The sequence below is a fragment of the Haematobia irritans genome, chromosome 2 (assembly GCF_050003625.1).
Source record: "Haematobia irritans isolate KBUSLIRL chromosome 2, ASM5000362v1, whole genome shotgun sequence".
NCBI lineage: Eukaryota > Metazoa > Arthropoda > Insecta > Diptera > Muscidae > Haematobia > Haematobia irritans.
In genome coordinates, this window is record NC_134398.1 from 231867211 (window position 1) to 231895105 (window position 27895).

Sequence of the window (27895 nt, forward strand, 5' to 3'; positions counted from 1 at the left end):
AAAAAGCCGGTTCATTCAATGGAATGAGTGAGTGACTGAGCATAAATATGGGGGAGAATACCTCACTCATAATTGTGTATAGCCTCTCGAGCACTTGGCTCTCTGTTTACATTTTTATATTCATAATGATCATTAAATGATCATTGGTTTCGTGATTATCAACCTCGCTATTGGTTCGCTTTTTTAGCGGATACTTCGTATGTTATTCCTTCAGATGTGTGAGAAAAGTCAACGAGTGCACTACGGCAGCGCATCTTATAACAAGATAATAATATGAAATACAATCAGCTTTTTAATTTTATACAAAAAAAGAGCAAATCTGAATTCTCGTATTATTTTTTGAATTACTAAATATTAATAAATACAAACGAAACAACTGGCTTTAATACTCGGGAACAAAAGATGATTTTGCTTTGTGATTTAAAAGAAAATAAAAAATATTCCAATAATTTTCATTGTGTTTCTTCAATGTGAAAAGACTTTGTCAAACGTTGGGAATTTTGCATTCTTCACGGATTTATCTTTAATAGACTACTGCACAGTTCGAATAGCATCAATGTCGGAATCAATACGAAGGCAGTGCCATAATATTTTCTCGCCCACCTATAGTAATAATTTGCAAACATTTTATGATAATCGAGTGTCTGTTTGTATGTGTGTGTGTATGTTTTTGCCAAATGTCTAAACAAGCTATACTGCAGCAGATGGATGTTGAATAAAATTTCAAATTGAACAAATTTGTGAATCCATGTAGCTCATGGGCAGTGAAACGCCCAATTGTGAAAACGTGATCACTACTAATTCATATGTCAAATAACAACAAATAATGAAAGCCTACCAAACAAAGCAGAAACTAGTGCGATAAATTCTATTCATAAAAGAAATGTGCATATGAAAGCGGTGAAGTTTACATAAATTAAAAAAAAAAAAAAAAAAACAAACAACTGTTATTTAATTTTATGACATATGTGTAGCAAACACGCTCAAATAAAAAATATATACGACAAATGTGGGTGTTCAAAGAAACCAAAGTACATCTCAAACCATTCTGCATCAGATTAATGGTCAATAAATCATTTACTAAAGAAATAAAAAAGAGTAAAAGCCACAAATATACAAAATCTTAATTAACTCAACTCTATAAAGCTGTATAAAAAAAAAAAAACAACAATAACGCCATAATTTCAAACACACCCACAACTACCTAACTAACTCTCTATCTAATGTAATAAACGGCAATTCTAAGTGGACCTCAAATACCGTAAGAGGGCTTGCTTTTTCTCTTTTTCTCCATAATCCCTCTTGCTATTTGCTATTGCATACAAGTAAACGACATCGATGAGAGCAATAAAACAATAGATGGTGCAACGCGATACACAGATAAATACGAAAACTTCTGCTCACACTCGATTAGATCTCTCATCGTTGTAATTACAACAACAACAACAACAAGTGATGATAATTACAAACAGCAAATCTACAATTTAATCCACCTGCAACAACAAGTATGCAAACAAATACAAAAAAGTAAATAAATAAATTTCAAGTGTAACATGCAAATTTATAATGTTTTAATTGGGTCGTCGTCGTCGAATATCGTTGAAGCTGTTTATCGTTGTTGGTGTACCTTTGTAGTATTCACGAAATTCGCACAAATGCGTGAATTTGCTATTTTGTACAACAACAAAATTACATTTAATGAATTTTTCTGTGAAATTCAAGCATACATAAAAGTGGTGGCCAATGTTTTGATAATGGTTCAAATGTGATTGCACAGTGATACACAAGTAATTTAGTGAATGTAGTGGCATGGTTGGCCCAACATAGATGCATACAAAGGTTTAGAAGTTCATCACATGCATCGAAAAATATTCAGAATTTTTTACAGGATTATAAAATTTTTTACGCGATTTACAATTACAATATAATCTATTGTCGCCTCTTTACTGCTCTATCAGAATCCAGTAAACGTTTCTTAACATAGAAAAAGTAAACTTTTTTATGGAAAAGAAAAATAAACTGAAATTGAACTAAATTGTATTTTTTAAGATGCATTGCTAGTAATGACAATTTACAGATATTCTAAAATTTTTAACTAGCAGTTACGAAATTATTCATTCTAATCATTACTTTATTAACCATTAGAGTGACCACAACTTATATGGGGCAAAACAATGTCGGAATCTTGTTCGCCTTAACCCCACAAAACGAATCCCCTTTCAAGATATTGGGATAACCAAAATTTGAGCCTGATTAAACGACGTTAACACGTGCCGCTCGTCGCTCAAAATTTGAAAAAAAATAATGTTTTGGCCAAAAAGTTGACGCATTGAGCCATAACTCCAGAACGGTAAATAATAAAAACACGCACGATATCACAAACGATACCTTATTTTATCCTTAAAAATGTATGTTATGAATAAAATTGTTGTAACTCTGAGTCAAACCGAGTTACGCCAGCCTTTAGCTTCGAAAACGCGACCTGGTGCCAATAAGAGCATTCGCCTCAACCCCACAAAACGAATCCCCTTTCCAGATATTGGGATAGCCAAAATTTGAGCCCGATTAAACGACGTTAACACGTGCCGCCAAACTTTTTGGCCAAAAAATTCGTTTTTTTTCCAAATTTCGAGCGGCACGTGTTAACGTCGTTTAATCGGGCTCAAATTTTGGCTATCCCAATATCTGGGAAGGGGATTCGTTTTGTGGGGTTAAGGCGAACAAGATTCCGACATTTTTTTTTGTCCCATATAAGTTGCGGTCACTCTATTAACCACGATTTAGTTCATACCTAATATTTTTAAGAATGATACGAAAAAATTCTTGTGCTTTGGTTAACATTGAACTTTTTTGGCGTTCATTGAAATGTATACCCACGTTTAGTACATGACATTTTTGAGACATATTTGGAATACCCCTCAAACTAAAAAAAACAGTGAACCCAACAGGAAGAAAACATTTAGCTAATTTTAAAATTTTTTGAAAAAATCACAAAAATAAGTAAATATTTTTCGACAAATTCAAGAAAAGTTATTAGACATAATTAATTTTTTTCACTTGTTAAAGAAAATTTAGTAGTTTGAAAGAAAAAATTGGAGTTCAAAAGTCCAAGAATGTCATTAGTAACATACGAAGTTCATGATGGATACATTTGTAGTAAAATTTACAAATTTAAAGAAATAATGAACTATTTAGTAAAACTTTTTACTTCATTTGTGTATATTTTCCTCGTTTTTTAGTTCATTTAACTAACGCAAAAAATTATTGGAGTAAATAAAATTTCTCCATATATAATAATTCCATGAACTTAAATAAAGTTAAATTAAAATTAAATCTGGGAGATATTTTTCTTTTTTTTTTTTTTTGCAGACAGATCCATTTTTGTCGATTGCTAAATATACTGCATCAGTAATTTTTTAGCATATCCAAAATGACATGTGAACGCTTAAATTTTCTATAAACCAACCATACATACCCAGCAAAAAAAACGTCGTCCAAAAAGAAGTGAAAATGTTCTTTTTGGATCCGGAAGTGGTGCAAAATTGGCGCAGAAACGATGAATTTAACATGGGCTTGTCATAAGACGGATGTCCACCATTCCAACCGCCGTTGCTCAGAATTTGCTTCACTTCATAAGGTGTGGTCCGAATTCAATGTTTTGGATGTGATTTATAAAATTTTGTGATATTTTGCCAATTAAATGATTCTTGTATGATTTTTGTATGATTTTTAATGCATACTTTTTTTATGATTTTAACGCTTGTCTAAAATGTTTGATCTTAAATATTTAAAAAAATCGCAATTTTTCTAGAATGGATTCAAATGGATTTTCGACAAAATTTAAATAATTTGTACCATTTTACTACATCTTACTCTCTTTTTAACGTATTTGAAACAAAATATTTTAAAATTTCTTATTAAAAATGTGAAAAAAGTTAGTTTTAAAAAATTGAATCAAAAGAACTTCCTGTGTAGTTAAAATAAAGAACATCTTTGGGAGGGAATTTTTGGAAGTGCTTTTAAAGTTGTGCCTTTAAAAGAACTTCCAATTTTTTTTTTTTTGCTGGGTACTGATCCGATGTGGATTTTAATATCTTGTGTATACACAATGGTTTGTCGTACTTTTGTGTCCTGATTTTACTTCTCTAGCAGCTAGAGTCATCAATTTGTCCTAAGATTTTAAATCTGATATTTTATATGTCAATTGTTTTTGGCATAGCTCTTATGAAAAATGATATTTCGTTTATACTTGTAGAGCATGTAACTAAAATATGAAATCTGCGTGTTATCTAGATGCTCTTATTTTTTTACTGTTTTCTTTTCGAAACATCTGCTTTATTTGCAACGTTTCTGTAAGATTGCATCAGCCATCATAAATGCGGCAAGCCTAAAAATGGATACCTGCGAACAAATGCCATAACGATATTGTAAACCATAGTCAATTTGTACATACATACATGGAGATCAAGCAAACTTAAAAGTAAACTGCAACAGAATGTGAAAACACCCATATTATTATCAACTATAGGATAAGTGTAAGAACTAATGATTATTTATGAAAACGCATAAAAATATTTTGGAAATTAATAAATTAACCCTCTCATGTCCGAATTAAAATACACGGGTCTAAAAATGTTTTTATGCGCTACACCCTCAAAAAAAATCGCTTCTTTAACATATGTTCCAAACATATTTTGCAGGAAGCACATATATTATTGCATACTGCCGAAACATTAATATGTTTGTTTTATGTGAACATATTATATGTTTGGAAGCATTTTGAGCCAAAAATATTATATGCTTGGAAGACTTTTTCCCAAACACGATTGTGCTCATTCCCTAACATACTCGTAATTTTCACTTCCACGAAATTTTTTAGTTATTGGCACCTTTCTCTGTAATACAAATAATGTTGAAGAAATTATTCACTTTTATAAATTTTTTAAATTTTACCTTTCGCCTGCACGGAGAATCGAACCGAGGACCATACAGTTTGTAAGCCAACACACTATCCACTGGGCTACGTAGCTGTTATAGTCACCAGTAGATTATTATCGTTTTAAGTTACATTTATATAGCATAGTTTGCAGCGCCCACGAGCCTATGCAAACATAACATTATTTAACAGAAACATACATTTGTTTGCCACGTGGAGCAGTGGTTAGCATGTCTGCCTTGCATGCAAAGGGTCGTGGATTCAATCCCTGCTCCGACCGAACATTTTTTTTTTTTGTTTTTTTTTTTTTAATTTAACATTTATATTTATACTATATTATTTTTTTTTTAAATGAATCTTCGAAATGTGCGTTATTAAAGATTTATAGTCAGTAACAGTGCTTGATATAAACGAAATTGACTGATTTTTGGATAAAATATTATTTTTTTTGCAAAAATAACAATCTTGTAATAAAAAACTGTTTTTGTACAAAACTTTAAAATTTGGAAGGAATTCAAAAACTAACAAAAGAAGAACGTGGAGTCGAGTATAAACATACATACATAATTTTATAATATAAACATAAATTTATTTAGGAGTGAACAGTTTTTTACTAGCATTTAACACCATCGCTCTAAAATTCCTTTTATTTTTCTTTAATAATTCATTTTAAAGAAAATAAACTTTTTAAATTGTTTTAGCTGTAAAACTCGAACTTAATGCCCGCTTTTATATTTGATGGTGTCCGTCAACTCCTCGTGGACTACTTTTTAATAAAGAGGAACTAAAGTTTGTTTTTTTTACATTTTACTGTGTAATTTTTCACTATTTCCTCCTTATTTCATTTTACTGTCCCAACTCTAAAAAGAGTATAGTGCCCTTTCGTTATTTTTATGAAGACCCCTGATTTCTTTTAAAGAACCAAGAAAAAAATTGTGCCCATAATGCCAAAACACATGTCCACACATACATAAAATGCTGCTCTCAAGGCGAAAACATAAGCTGTTTGTTTTTCAAATGTCTATTCTCTTGGTTCAGAATGTATATTCTCTTTATTCAAATTAAATAATATTTAGACTTAAACATATCAAATTTTTGGCCTTATCATAAAACAGTTTTCCGAAACAACATACAAGCGGTTTCACAGAAATTGTTCTTTTTTGACTCTATTGCTGTGTTATATTGATATCTTTCGTCAACTCTCCCGGTTTCCATCTCTATTTCTCTCTATACTCTCTCTGTCGCTTTGAATAAAATATCACAACATATGTATGTTTAGTCGAAATTTGTAAATTTATATATGTTTGTATTCACACATATGATTTTTATGAAACATTCATGCCCCAAACATAATATTTTCTAACATATTAACATAGATGTCCCAAACATTTAGTGTTAGTTTAGGAACATTACATGTTCGCACTTAAATATATTGTGGTTTAAAATCGTGCCCGAAACACATTTTGTTTATATCGGAACATATGAAAAACATATTTTTCTAACAGTGTATACATGTTAGTCTTGACACATACATGAAATGCAAAAAATTCAAAGTCCTTGCTATCCTGGTTCGTCACATGATCCAAAAAATCGCATGCCGAACAAATAAAAATAACAGGACTTAGAATCATATAAGCACAATATTCCTATAGGCAACATTGGGCATGAAAGGGTTAAATGGGGATAGTCTAGTCTGGTATAAACAACGTTTTTAATATTTTAACTTCTTTAGACTTGATGTCACGATTTATAGAATTTAAGCAACCTTGTATTTTGTTTTGTAAATTATATTTTTTAACTTTCCTAAAGATTTCCAAAATTATCTGAATTCATACATTATGATGCACTGTGCACCACTTTGCAGTAATCTAATGTCTAATAATGTTATAGAGTGGCTGAAAGTATCTGTCGTCGGGACAAGATACGACGTCATTACACCGGCCATGTAATTAATAAATGGATGCATTTAAAAAAGCGATTACAGCAGCAAAAAAACTCGACATTCAGACATAAATTTTGCCTTTAATTGACAGTATTAACACTCAGACGACAAGAATTTTTTTGGAATGGTGGAAGCTGTTGGATCAACAGTGGCGCTGTCATTGAATACCAAGGAGAGGAAATTGAAAAAATACGTTTTCGAAACCATGAACACTTTAATTAAATAAAAAACTCAATGTTTAAGGAATTGCAAAATTTAAAATCCACTGTTTTGAAGTTGAAAAATACTGTGTACTTCAAATTTAGTACAGGGAGCTTTAGAAATTAAAAATTGGCTCGGGAAGTGCAAACTCGCTTTACACGCTAATGTTAATGACTTTGATCTTTAATATACATATTTTCGTACACGCAAAAAAATAATTCTTTCCTCCCAAACGAAATTTTAGACAAACAAAGTTCGTTTCTCATTTGCTTTTCGCTGTAAGGAAGTGTATTTGGAAGAAAAGTATATACTTTTTGTGATAAACGTTTATTCTTTTCCAGGATGTAAAAACAATTTCATAAAGACAAACTAAAAAACAAAACATTGTTTTCTTGCTAATTGCATTTTCCCTCACATCTTTTTCACATCCACGAGGTTTTTTAGTTCTTAACATAAAATAAATTTTAAATTTTTAATTTTTTTTTTCCTTTCGCCTGGACGGAGAATCGAACCGCGGACCATGCACTTTGTAAGCCAACACACTAACCACTGAGCTATGTACCTGTTATGGTCATCAATAGATAAATATCCATATAAGTTATATTTATATAGCATAGCTTGCGGCGCCCACGAACCGAATAAACAAAGTATATTTAACAGAAACAAACATTTAGTTTGGCACCGTGGAGCAGTGGTTGCTACGTCCGACTTGCATGGCAAGGGTCGTGGGTTCGATCCCTGCTTCGACCAAAGTTTTTTTTTTTTACATATATTCCAGATATGTTCGGAAGATTCCGAAAAAATGTTCAACATTACATAGTAGTATATTAAATTTTGAACTGTAAAATGTGTCTTATTAAAGACCTAAAGTCAGAAAAGAACAGTGTTTGATATAAACGAAATGTTGTTTCAAAAATAACTTTTTTTATTGAAAAAATAAAAATTTTGTAACAAACGATTTTTTTTGGTGATAAAAGTTTAAAATTTTCGAAGCGATTCAAAACACTCTAACTCGTTTTCCAAACGTTTTTTTTCTTTGCGTGTACAAGGAATCATTCGTTCAACTCGAATTTCAGCTGAACATCAAAAGCATTTCTGAAGGTAGTAGTTTATATAATTTTAGTAAAACGTAAAAGTTTCACAAGTAGTGTCTGAAATGGAGCTATTTTGTCACTAAACGTCGATTCGAACAACACTCATTGATAAAAATAATAGTGTATCACAATGGAATTGTTGGTCTCAATGGATCTGCAACAACCAACAACCTACACAAAAAAAATCACCAAAATATTTCTAATTAAAAAGTTGATTGAAGTTGAAAACGTCAATCAATTAAAAAACTACTTGATTCAATTATCTTTTTAATTAAATAAATTAAAAATAAAGTCACTTATTCAAAATTTTTAAAATTTGAACTAAAGTTAATGATTGATTCAAAAATTTGTCCGGAAATTATTAGGGTCATACTATTTATTGGTTCATTAAATTTTGACTCGAATATGCAAGAAAATCCAATTATAATCAAAAAATCATAAGAAACTATAAAGGAAAATAATTGTATCTAAAGGAAAAATAATTTTAAGTAAATAAGAAATACTACAATAAATAATTTTTTATCACAATTGAAAAACTCATCAAGAGTTTCTTACATATTTAGGTTAAAGTGGCAGCCTGATTTATTTTCAGGCTCACTTAGACTATCCAGTCCATTGTAATAGAAATCAGAATCAATTAAATTTTTAATTGATTGGATCAAAAAAAGAAATCAATTATTTGTTTAATCAAGTACATTTTTTATTATTAATAATTGAAGAAATTTAATTAAAAAATTAATTGGATCAATTAAGTTCGTGATTGAACGAGAAAAAATTCTGTATAACCTATGCTATATCCTCACAGTAGGTATAGTGAAAGCCCGATATTTCCTACGTCAACAAGCGAAATTGCCGCATCTGAAAAAAAATGAAGTTAAAACGGCCATAGTGATTCTAATTGAGTACCATCCAGTGCAGTCTTGTAGAGCGAATAAAAGTTGCGTCCAATATTGCAGGCAAAAGTTCGATATAAAAGTGTGTCAATAATTGGTTTTTGTATATGGAAATTAATTGATTCCCATACAAAATTTTAACTAAAAATTCAATTTTCCCAAAATACAAAATTACAAACCCAATATTCCGACAAACAATAACATGTAGAGTGTTTATAAATTTGACCTATTTTATATTTTAATTGTTTATGCATTTGAGCAATGCTTTTTTAATCCGGAAGAGATCATTCTCTTTCTCCCCTAATCAAAATATGAACAATCTCGCTAAAAAAATGTAAAATGCTTTTCACACACTAACCGTTTCCACAGTTTTTAGTATAAACAACTAAATATAAAAATATTAATATCTGCCCCAGCAACTTCATATTGATATTGATTTGATTCATATTTGAATGACCCACATTACGTTTCCAGTTATCGCCCCCATTGGCAAACGCCACTGGAAAATAGCCATTAAAACATCAACACCGCCACTTTTCATCTATTTTTCCATATAAATATTAAAAAAAATGTAATGATTTCCAATGGAGAAGAAATTCGAGGAAAAAATAACTGAATGCTAATTTTATGAAAGCTTATGCAGAATTTCTACGAATCATACTAAAGAATTTTTTATTTTTAGCAGAGAGAAGAAGGAAAGATTTCACTAATTTTCAATTACCAACAACAAAGTGAGAATGAAAAAAAGAAAATCTGCCAGCAAAGGTGTGAAAAAAGTGAAAATTTTCAATGAAAAAGAACAAAGACTTTTAAAATCGTTAATAAATAAATTCAAGTAAAATCGAAAATAAAATCAGGAAAAAATTTCCAACGCCGATACATAAGCACTTTCCAAAAACGAAAATAAAAACACACAAAACCTAGAAAGGGCTTAGCCAAGCCCTTGCATAGCATAGGAAAAATGTATAAAATTCACACGAATTTAATCCTGGCGGTAATGCTTTTACTGCTAAGATCTAGCCTCAATTTTATCACCCCCACCAATTGTCAAAGGTATGAGAATCATCCCAATAACCACCACCACCACCATCACCACAAGCAGCAGCACCATCACATTCACGGCCGTCATCAACTTCAAGACAATCATCCGCAGGATTATGAAAAGAGGCTAGAATACAGTCATTATCGAGATGCCCCACCTAGACTAATGGAAGGTGGGACGACGACCAAAAACCCTCTGCCACTGATTGACGATAATGAGCTCACAAACAAGCAGCAGAGCAAAGAAGATCTTTTAATCCTCTACAAAGGTAGACAGTCCATGAGTAGTGCTGCTCTTAGCTCCAGCACATCCACACCTTCATGGCAATACCACCATCAGAAGCCACATTTGGCCAGAACTCATCATCAGACCAATGGTCAACATTTAATTTTAACCTCACCCGGTTCATTCTCATCGTCGCCAACATCATCTTCATTCTCAAATTTTGTGATGGGACCACACCACACCCAGTATCCCAAGCATAGGCCTCATTACCTACCGCACCAGCAGTCAGTGGAAAATACGCGATTAGTTCCAACACCTTTGCCTTCATATTCCCTAGCATCATCGGAGACACAGGCAGCGGCTACAGTAGAATCGCCAACAACACAAAAATACAATAAAACCAACGACACTGGTGGTCATCAAAGAAATCCCTTGTCCAAGGCGATTAAGACTACAAGTCCTGCGGAACATTCTAAATTTAGCTCTAGCCATAGTGGCGCTGTTGCCTCTATGGAACTTGACCATCATTATTCCTTGCCGCCACAAGGAAAACCACAAAAGAAGCTGCAACATTCATCTCATCTTCATCATCAGAAACAGGATTGGTCCTCAAAGCACGACTATGATGAAGATGATCTACAAATACCAGCTAAAGATGAAGAGGATTATTATGAGGACTACAATGAAGGCGAGGACGATGTCACTGAGGATAGCAATGACGACGACGACGATGATGATGATGATATTGACAGTTTCATAGATGACACTGATAACAATTTAAGTGATCGTTCCTATGCCCGAATAACTCGTTCCAAACTTGATGTAAGTACCTTAACTTATGATGTTATCCATGTTAAATGTATACAAATTTAGATAAACAGGGTAATGCAAATGTTATGCATCCAATGAGAGCCCAAATCCACTTTGAGTTTATCAAACTGATAATATTTTTAAATGTTTAAGATTTATCCTCTTTAGCTAGGAATTAATACCAAATTCCTCAGAATTAACTTAGCCTATTGTTTAGTACTTCCCCGTGTGTGACACCCTGCCTTTTGCCTGTAGACAAGAGTTTTTTTTTTAATTTTCATATTCCACTCAAATTATCCACATACGTTTTTTTTTTCTTTTTGGTGGAAAAACATTGTTGTAGTATTTTCCCGACATTTTAATTTAATCATTGTGGTATTTATTTGACTCAATGAATCATTTTCGAGTCTTGGTTTGTGGCCAAACATTGCAAACGATGACAGCCTCCTCCTTGGTATAGTAAAAAAAAAAAAAACAACAAAAGCAACATTAGGACCCGGGCAGACAAATTAGCAGACAGGGTCGTTTGTCCATGGACAAATGCCAGGGGATACTTGTAAAAGCGGATAGATTAGGCTGGCAGTGAGACGGACAGGCTGTTGAACAGAGAAATAGACAATGTAAAATTGCTGTAGTACATTATATTTAGCCTGTATGCTACTGGGATAGCTCGCTCATTTTTTTTTAAATATCGTAGACAAAACGGAATTGGCCAAGGTGTAGTTTCGTTACTCAGCGTCTTGTAATCATTTCCGATAGAGTAAGTGTGGTCGCTGTTATAGGAAAAATTTAAAGAAAAATTAAAGCTTTTTAGAAGCCTACACCCTAAAAAAATCGCTTCTGTAACATCCCAGCATAAAAAGCGTCGCCAAAAAGATAGTGAAAATGTTCTTTTTGGATCCGGAAGTAGTGCCAAATTGACGCAGAAGCGATGAATTTAACATGGGCTTGTCATAGGACGGATGTCTACAATTTCAACAGCCCCCGCACTGAATTTCCATCACTTCTTAAGATGTGAGTCGAATTCAATGTTTTGGATGTGAATTAAGAAGCTTTGTGATATTTTGACAAATAAATAATTTTTAATTTTTTTTATGCTAACGCATTATAACGCTTGTCTGGAACTTTTGTGATCAAGTATTTTCAAAAATTCGAAATTTTTCTAAAAAGGATTTAGCATTTTATTCGGCTAAATTTAAATAATTTGTACCATTTTATTAATTCTTAATCTGTTTTTAAACTATTTGAAACACAAAAAAAATATTAAATTTCCCAATAAAAATATGAAAAAAGAGAGTTATAAAGAAATTGACTCAAATTAACTTCCTGTGCATTTAAAATAAAGAACATCTTTGGGAGAGCATTTTTGGAAGTTCTTTTAAAGTTGTGCCTTGAGAAGAACGTCCAAAATTTTTTGCTGGGATATACCTCAAACACATTTTGCTTCAAGCATATATATTTTCACGATTGGTCCAAACAAAATATTGTTTGTATTGTTCAAACATATTAAGTTTCACCTTAGGCATACACTGGTAGAAAACAATTTTAATGAAATTTTCTTTGTGTGGATATATTTTTAAGACGCCAATTGGTTACTTCCATTCTGTTACTTGCAGCATACTCTCTAGATCTCTCTTTCTAAACACATATATGTTTATAGGCTATTTCCAAATTAATATATGTTTGCATCTAAGCATATTATATTTTCAAACATTTTATGTCTCAAATATAATATGTTCTAACATATTAACATATATGTCCCAAACATGTTATGCTAGTTTATGAACATTATATGCTTGCACATAAAAACATTGTGTTTGAAATTTGGCCTTTCAAATATATAATTTTTACACCCAAACATAGGAAAAACAGTCGTTTTCGTCCGTGTAGACACAAACTATCTTTTTCCGCATGCTTTTCTTTCTGGCATAATTGCTATAATAAAAATATGCATACCCCTTTTTTTAGTAAATTCCTGATTAGACCGATCACTTGATATTTCTATTTAGGTCTGATATATTTACGCAAAAAAATATTTTTTTCCTCCCAATTTAGACAAACGAATATCTTTTGCAATTAAATCTAAGACAATAACTATGTATTTTGGACATTTATTTTTTCATAATTACAAGTTGCGCCAAAAGTTCAGTAATCTTCTGATATAAAGGGTGATTCTTTTGAGGTTAGGATTTTCATGCATTAGTATTTGACAGATCACGTGGGATTTCAGACATGGTGTCAAAGAGAAAGATGCTCAGTATGCTTTGACATTTCATCATGAATAGACTTACTAACGAGCAACGCTTGCAAATCATTGAATTTTATTACCAAAATCAGTGTTCGGTTCGAAATGTGTTTCGCGCTTTACGTCCGATTTATGGTCTACATAATCGACCAAGTGAGCAAACAATTAATGCGATTGTGACCAAGTTTCGCACTCAGTTTACTTTATTGGACATTAAACCAACCACACGAATGCGTACAGTGCGTACAGAAGAGAATATTGCGTCTGTTTCTGAGAGTGTTGCTGAAGACCGTGAAATGTCGATTCGTCGCCGTTCGCAGCAATTGGGTTTGTGTTATTCGACCACATGGAAGATTTTACGCAAAGATCTTGGTGTAAAACCGTATAAAATACAGCTCGTGCAAGAACTGAAGCCGAACGATCTGCCACAACGTCGAATTTTCAGTGAATGGGCCCTAGAAAAGTTGGCAGAAAATCCGCTTTTTTATCGACAAATTTTGTTCAGCGATGAGGCTCATTTCTGGTTGAATGGCTACGTAAATAAGCAAAATTGCCGCATTTGGAGTGAAGAGCAACCAGAAGCCGTTCAAGAACTGCCCATGCATCCCGAAAAATGCACTGTTTGGTGTGGTTTGTACGCTGGTGGAATCATTGGACCGTATTTTTTCAAAGATGCTGTTGGACGCAACGTTACGGTGAATGGCGATCGCTATCGTTCGATGCTAACAAACTTTTTGTTGCCAAAAATGGAAGAACTGAACTTGGTTGACATGTGGTTTCAACAAGATGGCGCTACATGCCACACAGCTCGCGATTCTATGGCCATTTTGAGGGAAAACTTCGGAGAACAATTCATCTCAAGAAATGGACCGGTAAGTTGGCCACCAAGATCATGCGATTTGACGCCTTTAGACTATTTTTTGTGGGGCTACGTCAAGTCTAAAGTCTACAGAAATAAGCCAGCAACTATTCCAGCTTTGGAAGACAACATTTCCGAAGAAATTCGGGCTATTCCGGCCGAAATGCTCGAAAAAGTTGCCCAAAATTGGACTTTCCGAATGGACCACCTAAGACGCAGCCGCGGTCAACATTTAAATGAAATTATCTTCAAAAAGTAAATGTCATGGACCAATCTAACGTTTCAAATAAAGAACCGATGATTTTGCAAATTTTATGCGTTTTTTAAAAAAAAAAGTTATCAAGCTCTTAACAAATCACCCTTTACAAGTTATAGCAACCTACAATTTAGCTGATTATTCTTATATTTTACTTTTTTGCGGAATTGAGTATATGGCTTTCTCAATTGTAAACGTATCGCTTCATGGTATACCATATAAACACAGATGTGCTAGATACCTTAATGAGTCTCCATCAAAGTTTTCTAAATATTTTAGAAATATTATGTTTACTTCTCCAAACAAATTTCATTTTCTATAGAAATCCTTGGCAACAAAACAAAATAAACGAAAATCAGTGCGAATTTATTTTTATAGAAATTTAATTTTGTTTAAGAACTCATGGAAGCTAGTGGTAACATGCTGGCATCATACATTTTCGTTTCTAAGTAGAAAATATCAAATGAATCTCAGAACAGCGGGGTTTAAATTAGCTTTAATAAATTTTCAATATAGTTCATTTGTACACTGAATTTAATTAAAAACGACAGAGGAAAGCAGTAAACAAATATTTTTTTTTTTTTTGTTTAAGCATTTGCTTTAAGTTAAACAAATCAATTATTCACGTATTTGAATATTCTTACTTCCTTTGATCTATCAATACAAAACTCAGGTCGTCTACAATTTGTATCTGCAGATTTATTGAGGATTTTCTACGACTTAAGGGCTGTCTTGATCGTCTTAATCTCTTTTGTATTCTTCAGTAACTGTATGAGAGAATGACCAAAAATTAATTTTTATCCAATTTACAAAAATGCATTTTTTATTTGATTAAATTTTTAACGGAAATTAACTCAAATTTTAGATAAATAACCTAATATATCTGAGATACATCCGCATAATTGCTTGCATGATATTTAAATAATACTGACCTATTGCGTGTTTTCACTTTTATGTTAAATTTCATTTCAACACCCTATATGAAAAAGAGGCGTTAGCCTCGAAAATTAAGTTATTTGGTGACATAGATGGCCACTGGAAATGTTTAGTGTCCCGCTGAGAAAATCATTGACTTTATTTAGAAAACTCAAAAAGGGCGTAAAACGAAATTAGTCGTGTTTGAATAATGTATGTTTCAAAATTATTTGCGTTTTTGGGGAAAAAAATATTTTTACTACACTGAGAGAAAATCATCAAATTAAATAAAAAAAATCAATTAAATTCGATAAACACATTAAAATATAAGAAAGAAAATAAATGAGAAGGAAATCACATACATTGTTGACATTATAATTACTTTGATGTTCGGATCGGTGGGCAACCTCCGACTTCATCGACTTTAAGTATATAAACAAAAAATTGAAATTTTAGACCAACGAAGTTTTCTTTTCTTGTCAAAGTTTTCGTTTTTGTTTGAAAGAAAACAATTTTAACAACAAACTAGTTGGTCTACTATTTCAATGCTGGGAAAATAAATTAATGTTTTGCGTGTACTTATGTTATGACAATCTAATATTTTCAATTCATTTGGAATTTTCCAGACTACTAAACGCACAAAAATAATTCTTTCCTTTTATTTTAGACAAACAAAGATCGTTTATTTTCGCTGTAAGATACACGGTACACGTTTTCTTTACGTGTAGTGATAGGTCTTGCGGTGAAAACGAGTCCTTGGTTCTTTGGGGAGTTTGAGCCGGAATTCCCTTCGCCCTTTCCAAAATCTAATGAAGTTCTCCATGACATTTCCCTTCGATAAACTATTACATCTGATTAATTTGAATTTTCCGGAAAACAAAAGAAACGTTAACGCATATTCACCAAAGAATAAATACTTTTCTCCGGAACGAAATTTTAGACAAACGAAATTTCCCATTTTTATAAAGTATTATCCTTTAAAGCAAATAAACCCGAATTTATGATAAGCTATATTGTAGATTACAATATCTTTAATTTCCTTTAAAATATTGTTTAGCATCAAAAGACAAATAAAAATACATTTGTCTAAAATTTTGTTCCGGAGGAAAAAAACCTTTTTTTCTGTGTACGATACTAATTTTTTTATAATATGGATAGGAGAGATTATGACTTTCTATCGGAAGCCTGCATACTATACTTATCTGAATCAATTTAATTCAAATTTGTACCAAAAGTGATCCCACTGATCTTAAAATTTTTAAGGATATAGAATAAACCTACACCCAAATAAAAAACACTTTCCTCTGGAACGAAATTTTAGACAAAAGAAATTTCCCTTTATTATAAATAAACCCGAATTTTATCACAAACGTTGAAACGGCTGTATCTAATCTTTTTTAATGGGCTTTAAAGAAAATTTTGTAGTGTCAAAAGAAAACCTTGTTTGTCTAAAATTTCGTTCTTCAGAAAAGAAAACTCTTCTTTTTTATATCTCCTTTTTATTAAATTCTAAACAACTAAACCAAATTTCTTGAAATTGATGAGTACTGAAAATAGGCAATCTAATTTAAAATCGAACTACTCGACGAAGATTTTCTGTGTTTCTGAGTACTTATCATATTTGTCTAACGCGTATTATTAAACAATAATACCTTTACGAGAGCATTCATTACTATCACATCACTTTTACGTTTAAAAATAAATTTGTAAAAAAAAAACAATCTCTTCAAAGCCTTTTAAAATATGTAAAAAACACAGTCCAACAATGCAAAGATTTATCCACAGGTGGAAACATGGAAGCATCCAAAGAACCCGCCAGACAGAAGGTCGAATAGGCGAAACATACATCTTTTTGAGAGTTGTTAATTGCAATAAGGCATTTTCCCATTTAACAAATTGCCATCATGTTAAAGGGGAAGGAGACCGCCAAACCGCTGTTTGTTCATTTTAGAAAAATAAAGAAAAATAGTCACTATTAACATCCTCCCACTTATGGCTAGATGAAATGCAAACTAACTTAACTAACATATTTTGTTTCTTTAATTTGCAGTGAGATAAAATAAAATAAAATAAGTAGGTAGTCGAATGAATTGAACGTACTTCAACGTTACTTCATTATATAGGAACTTCATTACAATGAAATTATATCAGAATACAAGAAAATGGGAAGGGGGGAATAGTGATTTTTAAAAATTTGCTCATTATAGAGGGAGCTTCATTGTATGCCAGGTCAATGTAAAGAAGTTTGACTGTAATATCTCCTTCAGAGCCGCCGCCGAATATATCGACTCATCTCGACTCAAATTTAACCGCCAATTAATAAAAACTATCGATTTGAAACAGAAAAAACATTGTTGTATGTTGTATTTTGTTCGCCAAAATTTTAAACTTTCCACCCACAATCTATCAGTATCAAATTGTTATAAAAATTTAGCTGAGAAAATTTTAATGAAATGTAAATTTGGTTGATTGTACAACTAATTTCATTGTCCTCCGGATAACATCAAATTAATTTTATAATGAATAATTGTGCGCTACCGAATAGACAAATTTATATCGACTTAGCCGTCAAGCCGCCGCCACCGGAGGGAAAAGTTTAGTGGCAACCGCCACCGACAAAAATGAGTCGGCTTCATTATTCTGTGATCTCCTTAATAATATTTCATTCATTAAACAAATTGCATACGTTTAGGCTTCAAACTTGGACCCTTAGAAATACTGTAATCGAGAAATCAAAATTTTTTGTCGATCATATTGTTCATAAGCATAAAAGGCATAAAAATGTAAAAAATTGTGGCATTTAGACTCACAAACGTCTAGTGTTTATTCCACTCTCATCGAATGTATATAACATACTACATTTGCTTCGAGTAAATGGCATAACTCCCATAGAACGAAATACCCTTTCAAATTAAATATGTACACGGACGAAAAATACTGTTTCTCATATGTTTGGGTGTAAAAATTAAATGTTTGGAACTAAATTTTTTTAACACAATATTTTTAAGTACAAGCATACAACGTTCATAAACTAGCATAACATGTTTGGGACATATATGTTAATATGTTAGAACATATTATATTTGGAACATTCAATGTTTGTAAATAGTATATGCTGGCATGTTAACATATATTAATTTAGAAATAGGCTATAAACATATATGTGTTTAAAAAGAGAGAACTAGAGAGCATGCTGCAAGTGACCAATTGGCGCCTTAAAATATATATACACAAAGAAAATTTCATTACATTTTTTTTTCTACCAGTGTATGCCTAAGGTGAAACATAATATGTTTGAACAATACAAAAAATAGTTTGTTTGGACCAATCCTGAAAATATATATGATTGAAGCAGAATGTGTTTGGGGTATATGTTACAGAAACGTTTTTTTTTTTTTTTTTGAGGGTGTACAGACTAAAATTCAGAGACTAAAATTCATGTCCGTTATTTTTCTCATTGAGATGAACCAATCAAATTATGTACTTGGAAACATTATGTCAGGATATCTGATGGTTTAATATATCAAATCTGACTTCCCGAAGTCACAGTTGTGATTAACTTGTATAATAGATTTAAACATTTTCAAGGGCTTAATTTCTTAATTGTATAATTTTGTATTAGATCATTTTGTATCTCAATTGACTCTTTATGTATTCCTAAGCATTCAGCTTACAATTCCTCCTTCAAATAATAAAACAGATGTACAATTACCAAAACGAGCCAAGTTTTTTAATTACTATAGATGGATAGTTTTTTTTTTTTTTGTTCATTTAGAGGGAAGCCTATTCATATCCTTCTGTTTCTTAATAACTGAAAACTTTTCTATACAAAAAACTTCACTTTAATACTCTTTGACTTCTTCTCTGGCCCCATTAGTGGTAATAAAGACTGATATTAGACGTAAGTACATTTGACAGATTTACTCAGTCCACTGGTTTTTGTTTGAAATGACGAAATTAGTCGACTTAATTGAACATGGCCAATTTTGTTCATATTTTTCTGAGTAATAGAGTTCACATAATGTCATCTAATATATTGGGCTTAAATTGAATATGTTGTAAACTGAAATTAATGTTGGCCTTTGCTACACTGTGTTCTTCATAGAAATACACAAAATATTTCTGGGATTTAAACTTAAATGCTTTGGGGCTCCATCTAAAAATGTTACGAAAACAAAATTCAACAAGGAGTAATTCGATTTGTTGTTAGAATTCAACATGAAAATATTGCAAACGTTTTAATTAACCTTTTTGCGTTTGGTGCGAAAACACCCGTCCTTGTGTTTGCGCAACGCTGACGTTCTACATTTTCTGGAGGTCTCGAGTCATTCGATTCACTTGAAGTGACTTGCAAGAAGTCAGTACAACAAATCTCAGTTTTGGCAGGCACTAAGAGTTTTTTTAGAACTTCTTGATCTCATCTCAATAATTCTGGCGACATTTGTGATTGTGTCAGCGACTCTAAGCGATTATGCACATAGAAATATTTATCTTTCAAACTTGGCTAACAAATAGTCTTCTTTGTGTGTATACACTTTCACCAAAGTAGCCAGGAAATATGATTGTGGAAGGCATCCATATGAATTGTAATAACATTAAAAGCAATAGAAATAATTTTATTCATTTTATTTTCTCTAGTTCAAGCAAATCATCGTTCCGAAATGTGGCGAAGCCACTCTTCCGGAGAGAGACCTTATTTGTAATATAAAAAATTGCCTATATATTCATCATTAAAGCCAAACACTTTCCATAATTTAAATTAAAATTGATTTAAATTTTACACACAATATGATTTAAAAAACAAAACACATAACATATAGCAAATGCATAAATCTCATCAGACCACAAAACAAAAACGAAGAAAATCCATATTTCGTTTGTTTTTTATTGGAATTTGGAGTCTCCTTGTCTCTCTCTCTCTCTCACTCTATTCGGTTATGACAAACGAAATAATTGTAAATCTTTCATTGTAACCTTTGACAGCAGCAAAGATAAAACTTATTTTTATTTGGCAACATTTCTCAAAAATAAACCACCCACAGTCTGATAGCTTGGCTTGAAGCCAGCCTGTCGAACAAGCTGGACGGATGGCCGACCGGACGGACGGACGGACAAATGAGTAACTGAGTGAAGCCTTTTGCGATAAGCACAAAAAAAGGTAAAAGACGTTCGATCACTTGGTTCGGTCATAAAATCATGTAAATGCAAATGTTTTGTGCCCATTTTGACTGCCTTTTTGACAAAACACAGACGTTGAGGTTTTGTTTTTTTTTTTTTTTGGAAAAAATACCAAAAAATGCAGAGCTGTAAAAAGTGTCGAAGAAAATGAAATGAAATCGAATTCAGGTTTATTGATGTCAATTTTTGGGCTGATCGTGTCATTTTTAAGTTTCTCCCATTGCCATTAATGGAGGCAAAACAAACAAAAACAAAATAATGTCTTTGTTGTTCCTGAGTTCGTTTCCTCTCCGTCCAGGATATTTTTACATCGCCAATAAACAGAAACTTGTCTGGGGAATTTAAATGGGTTTCAATTAAGTGTTCACCAAAATAAACCCATAAAAATCAGCAATGACAATGGAATCCATATGGGAACTATTTTAGGTGGTGGTGATATATTTTAAATGTAATATGTAATTAATATTTTTACAAAGTAAAATCAAAATCCATCAATCACGTCATATGTGATTGAGAGCACTTGTTCTTTGCATCCACATGTCATTGAAGTCAATGCGGAAAAATATCAAAAAGTAGAAATTTTCATTTAATTCAAACCAATTACAAAAAGCCAAAGTGAAAAGCTACCGGAGGCATTAAACTGCCGAGGACATTACTCACTTCATTTCATTCCACGATGCAGGATATTCGCATTCATTTAATTAAATAAGTTTGTCCAGAAACTCTTTTTCGTTTTTGTTTTCAACCCGAAAACATTTGATATAGCTAACACGAAGTCATATTTTCCCCATTTGCTAACGCCTAAACCATTTTGCCTAACATTTCTATTTCCTGGGAAACATCGATCTTTGTGGTTGGAACTAAAGGAGCCATGGATGTGTAACACTTTATACTTGTTTTACTGCTTTGCCATAATGTTTTAAATGGGCAACAAAAAAAAAACATTTTGTTATAACCGAAAGGAAGGCAACAAATTGAAATCGCTTCCTATTGACAACTGTTAGTGTGTACTTTTGATTTCACACTTCGATTAAAAGCAGATAGCCAAGATGATGGACAACTTGTTTCCAGTCATTATGGAAAATCAAGCCAAGACCAGCGATACCGTTGGGAATTTTCAAAAAGTGGCACAAAACGTGGCAAACGTCAAAAAAAGTGGCACAATTATTTTCAAGATGATGGACAACTTGTTTTCAGTCATTATGGAAAATCCAGCAAGGACCAGCGTTACCGTTGGGAATTTTCAAAAAGTGGCACAAAAAGTGGCAAACGTCAAAAAAAGTGGCACTATTATTTTTAAAAAGTGACACATTCTTTTTATTAACTTATACAAACATAAAAACTTAAAACTTATGAATTTTGTCTTATTCCATTTTATTGTTATTATGTCAATTCATAATAAAATTTTACAATTTTAGGTTAAAATTTTAAAATATAAGTTTTTACTGTAGTAGTACCAGTTTCAGGCCTATGTATATTTATGTAATTACTTTAATATAAAAGCAAATTGAATAGTCGATATCTGCTAAATCACTAACTGCAATATAACTCTTTAAAAAAATATGTATATTTCTAATAGAATAATTTTTGTTAAATATATTTTATCAGATTATAGTCTGGCGAACCAGAACAATCAGTCTCCAAGAGTGATTGCAAACTTTTTTAACTGAGGTCTCATGGGATCCATCATCAATTATTATTTGCGGTCGCACTACAAACCTCAAACATTTTCATAATTATCATATCATCATAGAAACGAACTCAACAATACATTTGACATAACCTAAATTGAATCATAGCCGGTCACATATAAAGGGTGATTTGTTAAGAGCTTGATAACTTTTTTAAAAAAAAAAAACGCATAAAATTTGCAAAATCTCATCGGTTCTTTATTTGAAACGTTAGATTGGTCCATGACATTTACTTTTTGAAGATAATTTCATTTAAATGTTGACCGCGGCTGCGTCTTAGGTGGTCCATTCGGAAAGTCCAATTTTGGGCAACTTTTTCGAGCATTTCGGCCGGAATAGCCCGAATTTCTTCGGAAATGTTGTCTTCCAAAGCTGGAATAGTTGCTGGCTTATTTCTGTAGACTTTAGACTTGACGTAGCCCCACAAAAAATAGTCTAAAGGCGTCAAATCGCATGATCTTGGTGGCCAACTTACCGGTCCATTTCTTGAGATGAATTGTTCTCCGAAGTTTTCCCTCAAAATGGCCATAGAATCGCGAGCTGTGTGGCATGTAGCGCCATCTTGTTGAAACCACATGTCAACCAAGTTCAGTTCTTCCATTTTTGGCAACAAAAAGTTTGTTAGCATCGAACGATAGCGATCGCCATTCACCGTAACGTTGCGTCCAACAGCATCTTTGAAAAAATACGGTCCAATGATTCCACCAGCGTACAAACCACACCAAACAGTGCATTTTTCGGGATGCATGGGCAGTTCTTGAACGGCTTCTGGTTGCTCTTCACTCCAAATGCGGCAATTTTGCTTATTTACGTAGCCATTCAACCAGAAATGAGCCTCATCGCTGAACAAAATTTGTCGATAAAAAAGCGGATTTTCTGCCAACTTTTCTAGGGCCCATTCACTGAAAATTCGACGTTGTGGCTCGTTAGTAAGTCTATTCATGATGAAATGTCAAAGCATACTGAGCATTTTTCTCTTTGACACCATGTCTGAAATCCCACGTGATCTGTCAAATACTAATGCATGAAAATCCTAACCTCAAAAGAATCACCCTTTATTAAGAATTAACGGAAGACATCTGTTCATGGTTGGTACACAATATCCAATTTTCTGAATAACGCATCTATTTATGATGTTAACTTCCCATAAATTTTAAACTTTTGAAGAAGTGGCATAAATTATTGGAAAAGTATTACATTTAGTGGCACAAAAAATGTGGCTCAAAAGTGGTACCAGACAAAAAAAGTGGCAAATTTGCCACTAAAGTGGCACAACGGTAACGCTGACAAGGACTGTGAAATAGGACAAACCGAACACAGGTTCCGTAAAATGAAATTGTATAATTTAGACAATAAGAGCATTTCAAATATTAATATTCATCAATTAACCCTAGAAAGCTAGTTCGATTGAAAACTACGGAGATACACTGAAAAAAATATTTAGGTGATATTAAACTTTAGGATTTGCAAAATAAGAAGGACAAATTTCTTTAAAATAATGAAATTTTAATTAAAATAAAGTTTATCTTTGCTTCAAAAAAAATGTTTAATTAAATTTAGGACACAAATGATGGAAATTTGCGTCCCTCCGTTAAAGACGCATATCTATGAATTAAGACAAATAAAGGGTGATTCTTTTGAGGTTAGGATTTTCATGCATTACTATTTGACAGATCACGTGTGATTTCAGACATGGTGTCAAAGAGAAAGATGCTCAGTATGCTTTGACATTTCATCATGAATAGCCGAACGATCTGCCACAACGTCGAATTTTCAGTGAATGGGCCCTAGAAAAGTTGGCAGAAAATCCGCTTTTTTATCGACAAATTTTGTTCAGCGATGAGGCTCATTTCTGGTTGAATGGCTACGTAAATAAGCAAAATTGCCGCATTTGGAGTGAAGAGCAACCAGAAGCCGTTCAAGAACTGCCCATGCATCCCGAAAAATGCACTGTTTGGTGTGGTTTGTACGCTGGTGGAATCATTGGACCGTATTTTTTCAAAGATGCTGTTGGACGCAACGTTACGGTGAATGGCGATCGCTATCGTTCGATGCTAACAAACTTTTTGTTGCCAAAAATGGAAGAACTGAACTTGGTTGACATGTGGTTTCAACAAGATGGCGCTACATGCCACACAGCTCGCGATTCTATGGCCATTTTGAGGGAAAACTTCGGAGAACAATTCATCTCAAGAAATGGACCGGTAAGTTGGCCACCAAGATCATGCGATTTGACGCCTTTAGACTATTTTTTGTGGGGCTACGTCAAGTCTAAAGTCTACAGAAATAAGCCAGCAACTATTCCAGCTTTGGAAGACAACATTTCCGAAGAAATTCGGGCTATTCCGGCCGAAATGCTCGAAAAAGTTGCCCAAAATTGGACTTTCCGAATGGACCACCTAAGACGCAGCCGCGGTCAACATTTAAATGAAATTATCTTCAAAAAGTAAATGTCATGGACCAATCTAACGTTTCAAATAAAGAACCGATGAGATTTTGCAAATTTTATGCGTTTTTTTTTTTAAAAAAAAGTTATCAAGCTCTTAACAAATCACCCTTTAGTTTTGATTTTAAGAAATCGTCCTTAAAATAACTGAAAAATTGACTTTTTAGATTTAAGTTAAAAAGGCTTCAAGTATAGGCTAAGACGTAGTTTGAGGATTTACCATCTTTGGCGTAAAGTTAAGAAAACATTTTTTGCGTTGAAGTATCTGTTAAATTTGGATTTTTCCTTTATTAATATACTGCTAAAAGAGAATGCAAATTCCATAAATTAGATTTGTATCCTACACTCAAAAAAGTGAACTCTCTACTTCACTAAAGCATATTTAACTTCTTCTTAGTTAATGGAATTATTATTTTTGGAGAACGTATCCATTACTTTAATAATTTTTTGCGCACGTTAGTTAAATGAACTAAAAAACGGGAAAAAATTATACACAAATTAAGCATAAAGATTTACTAAATTCGTATTACTCAGAAAATAGTTCATTATTTCTTTAAATTTGTAAATTTTACTAAAAATGCGTTCATCATGAACTTCGTATGTCACTAAAGACATTCTTGCAATTTTGAACTCCAATATTTTCCTTCAAACTACAAAATTTTCTTTAACAAGTGAAAAAAATATTTATGTCTAATGAATTTTCTTGAATTTGTCGAAAAATATTTACTTATTTGTGTGATATCGGCGTGATGCCAGCGTTTGTAATACTATTTAGTTAAAATTTTCTAACAACATTCAAAATTTTCTAAACTTAACCAAAAGTTTTCTTCTTGGTGGGTTGACTGTTTTTTCAGTGTAATTTAAATTTTATTGATTCTAGATATAAAGCTAGCATAGGCGCCTTGTATACGCAGGGTCGTGGGTTCAAACCTAGTGACGACTAAACACCAAAAAGTTTTTCAGCGATTAATTATCCCCTCTCAGAAATGCTGGTGACATTTCTAAGTGTTTCAAAGCTTCTCTAAGGGGTTTCACCATAATGTGGAACGTCGCCGTTCGGACTCGGCCATACGAAAGAGGTCTCTTGTTATTGAGCTAAACATAGTATTTGTATCACAATGGACTGAATAGCCTAAGTGAGCTTGAAATATCTGGCTACCACTATACCTAACGTATACATAAACTTTACATAGAAGACATAATGAACTAAATGTAAAGAAAAATCATTGTGATCAAATCATAACAATTTTAACCATACAATAATTCATTCTTATTATTTTTTGGGAATCGTACGAAAATGTTCTTCTGCTTTTGTTCATACTGAGCTTATGTGTATGGTCATTGAACTTTATGGACATACTTAAATAAAGAAACATTTTATTGGGCTTTCAAAAAAGATTAAAAAAAATGTTACTACAAAGAAACATTTTTTTTTTGCAATAAAAATAAGTTAAATTAAGCCTTAGTTTAACTACGGACTTTTTTCAGTGTATGTCTCGCAGAAGTAGGTTAGCTATCTAGGGTTAATAATACAATGACTCTCACAACAATATTTACTTAACCCTTTCCCTGCCGAAATAAACCTAATATTAAAAATGTTAATTTTTCTTCTGTTTTTACTGGCAAAATGGCCTTACGAAAATACGCGCTATTTGGCCTATATCTTTCACAGTGTGAGAAAAAATTCAAAAAAAACCCATAAAAGTATCAGCTATAGTTTTTGTATAAATGTCCATTTACTAGAAGGTTAGGTTAGGTAAGGTGGCAGCCCGATGTATCAGGCTCACTTAGACTATTCAGTCCATTGTGATACCACATTGGCGAACTTCTCTCTTATCACTGATTGCTGCCCGATTCCATGTTATGCTAGAAACATACAGTAGAAAAATTGTCTCAAATTCTCGTCTTTTTCGTTTATTGTTAAAGAAGTTGTTAAAAATGTATTTTAGTGCTCACCAATATGGAAAATATTTATAGCTTATTTAGATTAAAGCCTCTACTTTAAAATAACTATGAGAAATAAATCGAAACTGAGTGGGAAATTAGAATTTGGTGTCTTTTTCCAATGTCCTTCTAGGTGGACATCGGCAGTGAAAGGGTTAAAAATGCTTTAAAATAATGAAATAAAAGAGGAAGAAATCTCATATTCTTTGATTTTTTTCATTAAATTTGGGATAGCCATCTTTGAAATCTTTCTGTCTTCGAAATAAATCAAATTTCTCCGAATGTAAACAACCACAATTTGATTTAAAGTAATTATCATAAGCTTCAAACATAGGCTCTGATTTATTTTTGAAGATGTTGCATCCTCGAGTAAAAGTCTTTCTGGAAAAAATAAATCCTTTTTACCTTCAAATATCTTTCATAACATGAATTTATAAACTGGCCGTTTTTTGTTCGTGAATAGCCTTTTAATATTATGCAAAAAGAAAATGACAAGTATGGTAATTGTGATTAGTATCCTACACGCTCATAAAAAATCGCTTCTGTAACATATACTCCCAAACATATTTTGCTTCAAGCATATACATTTTTGGGTATTGCCCAAACATTTATATGTTTGATCTCTTCCAATATATAATATGTTTGAAAGCATATTAGTCTAAACAATATATGTTTGGGTAGTCTAAGTTCCAAACATTTTGTATTTTTGCATCCAAATTCAATAATGTTGTCTTCCAAAAAACAATATGTTATTATGTGAACATATAATATGTTTGGAAGCATTTTGCACCCAAAAATATTATATGCTTAAAAAAAATTCTCCCAAACAATATTGTGCTCAAAATTTTATTTATTTATATATTTACAATCATAACGAATTATGAAAATAAACAGGTAATATAGGTGCTAACAACATAGGTTTTCGACCTGAATGCTCAAAATTTTGTTTCTGCCCAATTGTATATTCCCCCACATCTTTCTCACTTCCACGAGATTTTTTAGTTCTTAGCACCTTTTTCTGTAATACAAACATTGTAGAAGAAATTATTCAATTGTATGATTTTTTTTATTTTAATTTTACCTTTTGCCGGACGGGGATTCGAACAGCGGACCAAACAGTTTGTAAGGATCAAAGAAGTAGCTGATCAATTGCCCAAGGAAAAATAAAATGTTAATTTTGTAATAACAAGCAACAACCACCAACTTAATTCAATATCG

At 32.3% G+C, this 27895-nt stretch overlaps 1 protein-coding gene across 4 annotated transcripts in view; it reads left to right on the forward strand.

Annotated features, from left to right (window-relative positions):
- Nucleotides 1-228: 228 nt before the first annotated feature.
- LOC142227364 (uncharacterized) overlaps nt 229-27895 on the forward strand; it is an 81356-nt gene continuing 53689 nt past the window's right edge. Inside the window, exons 1-2 of one of the 4 annotated variants that reach the window (XM_075297854.1) lie at nt 229-1527; nt 9749-11155. In XM_075297854.1, coding sequence (XP_075153969.1) covers nt 10028-11155 — 1128 coding nt within the window. In that variant the 5' untranslated portion in view covers nt 229-1527; nt 9749-10027. The remainder of the gene's footprint in view (nt 1528-9748; nt 11156-27895) is intronic. The other 3 variants (XM_075297856.1, XM_075297855.1, XM_075297857.1) reach the window with 3 other exon arrangements.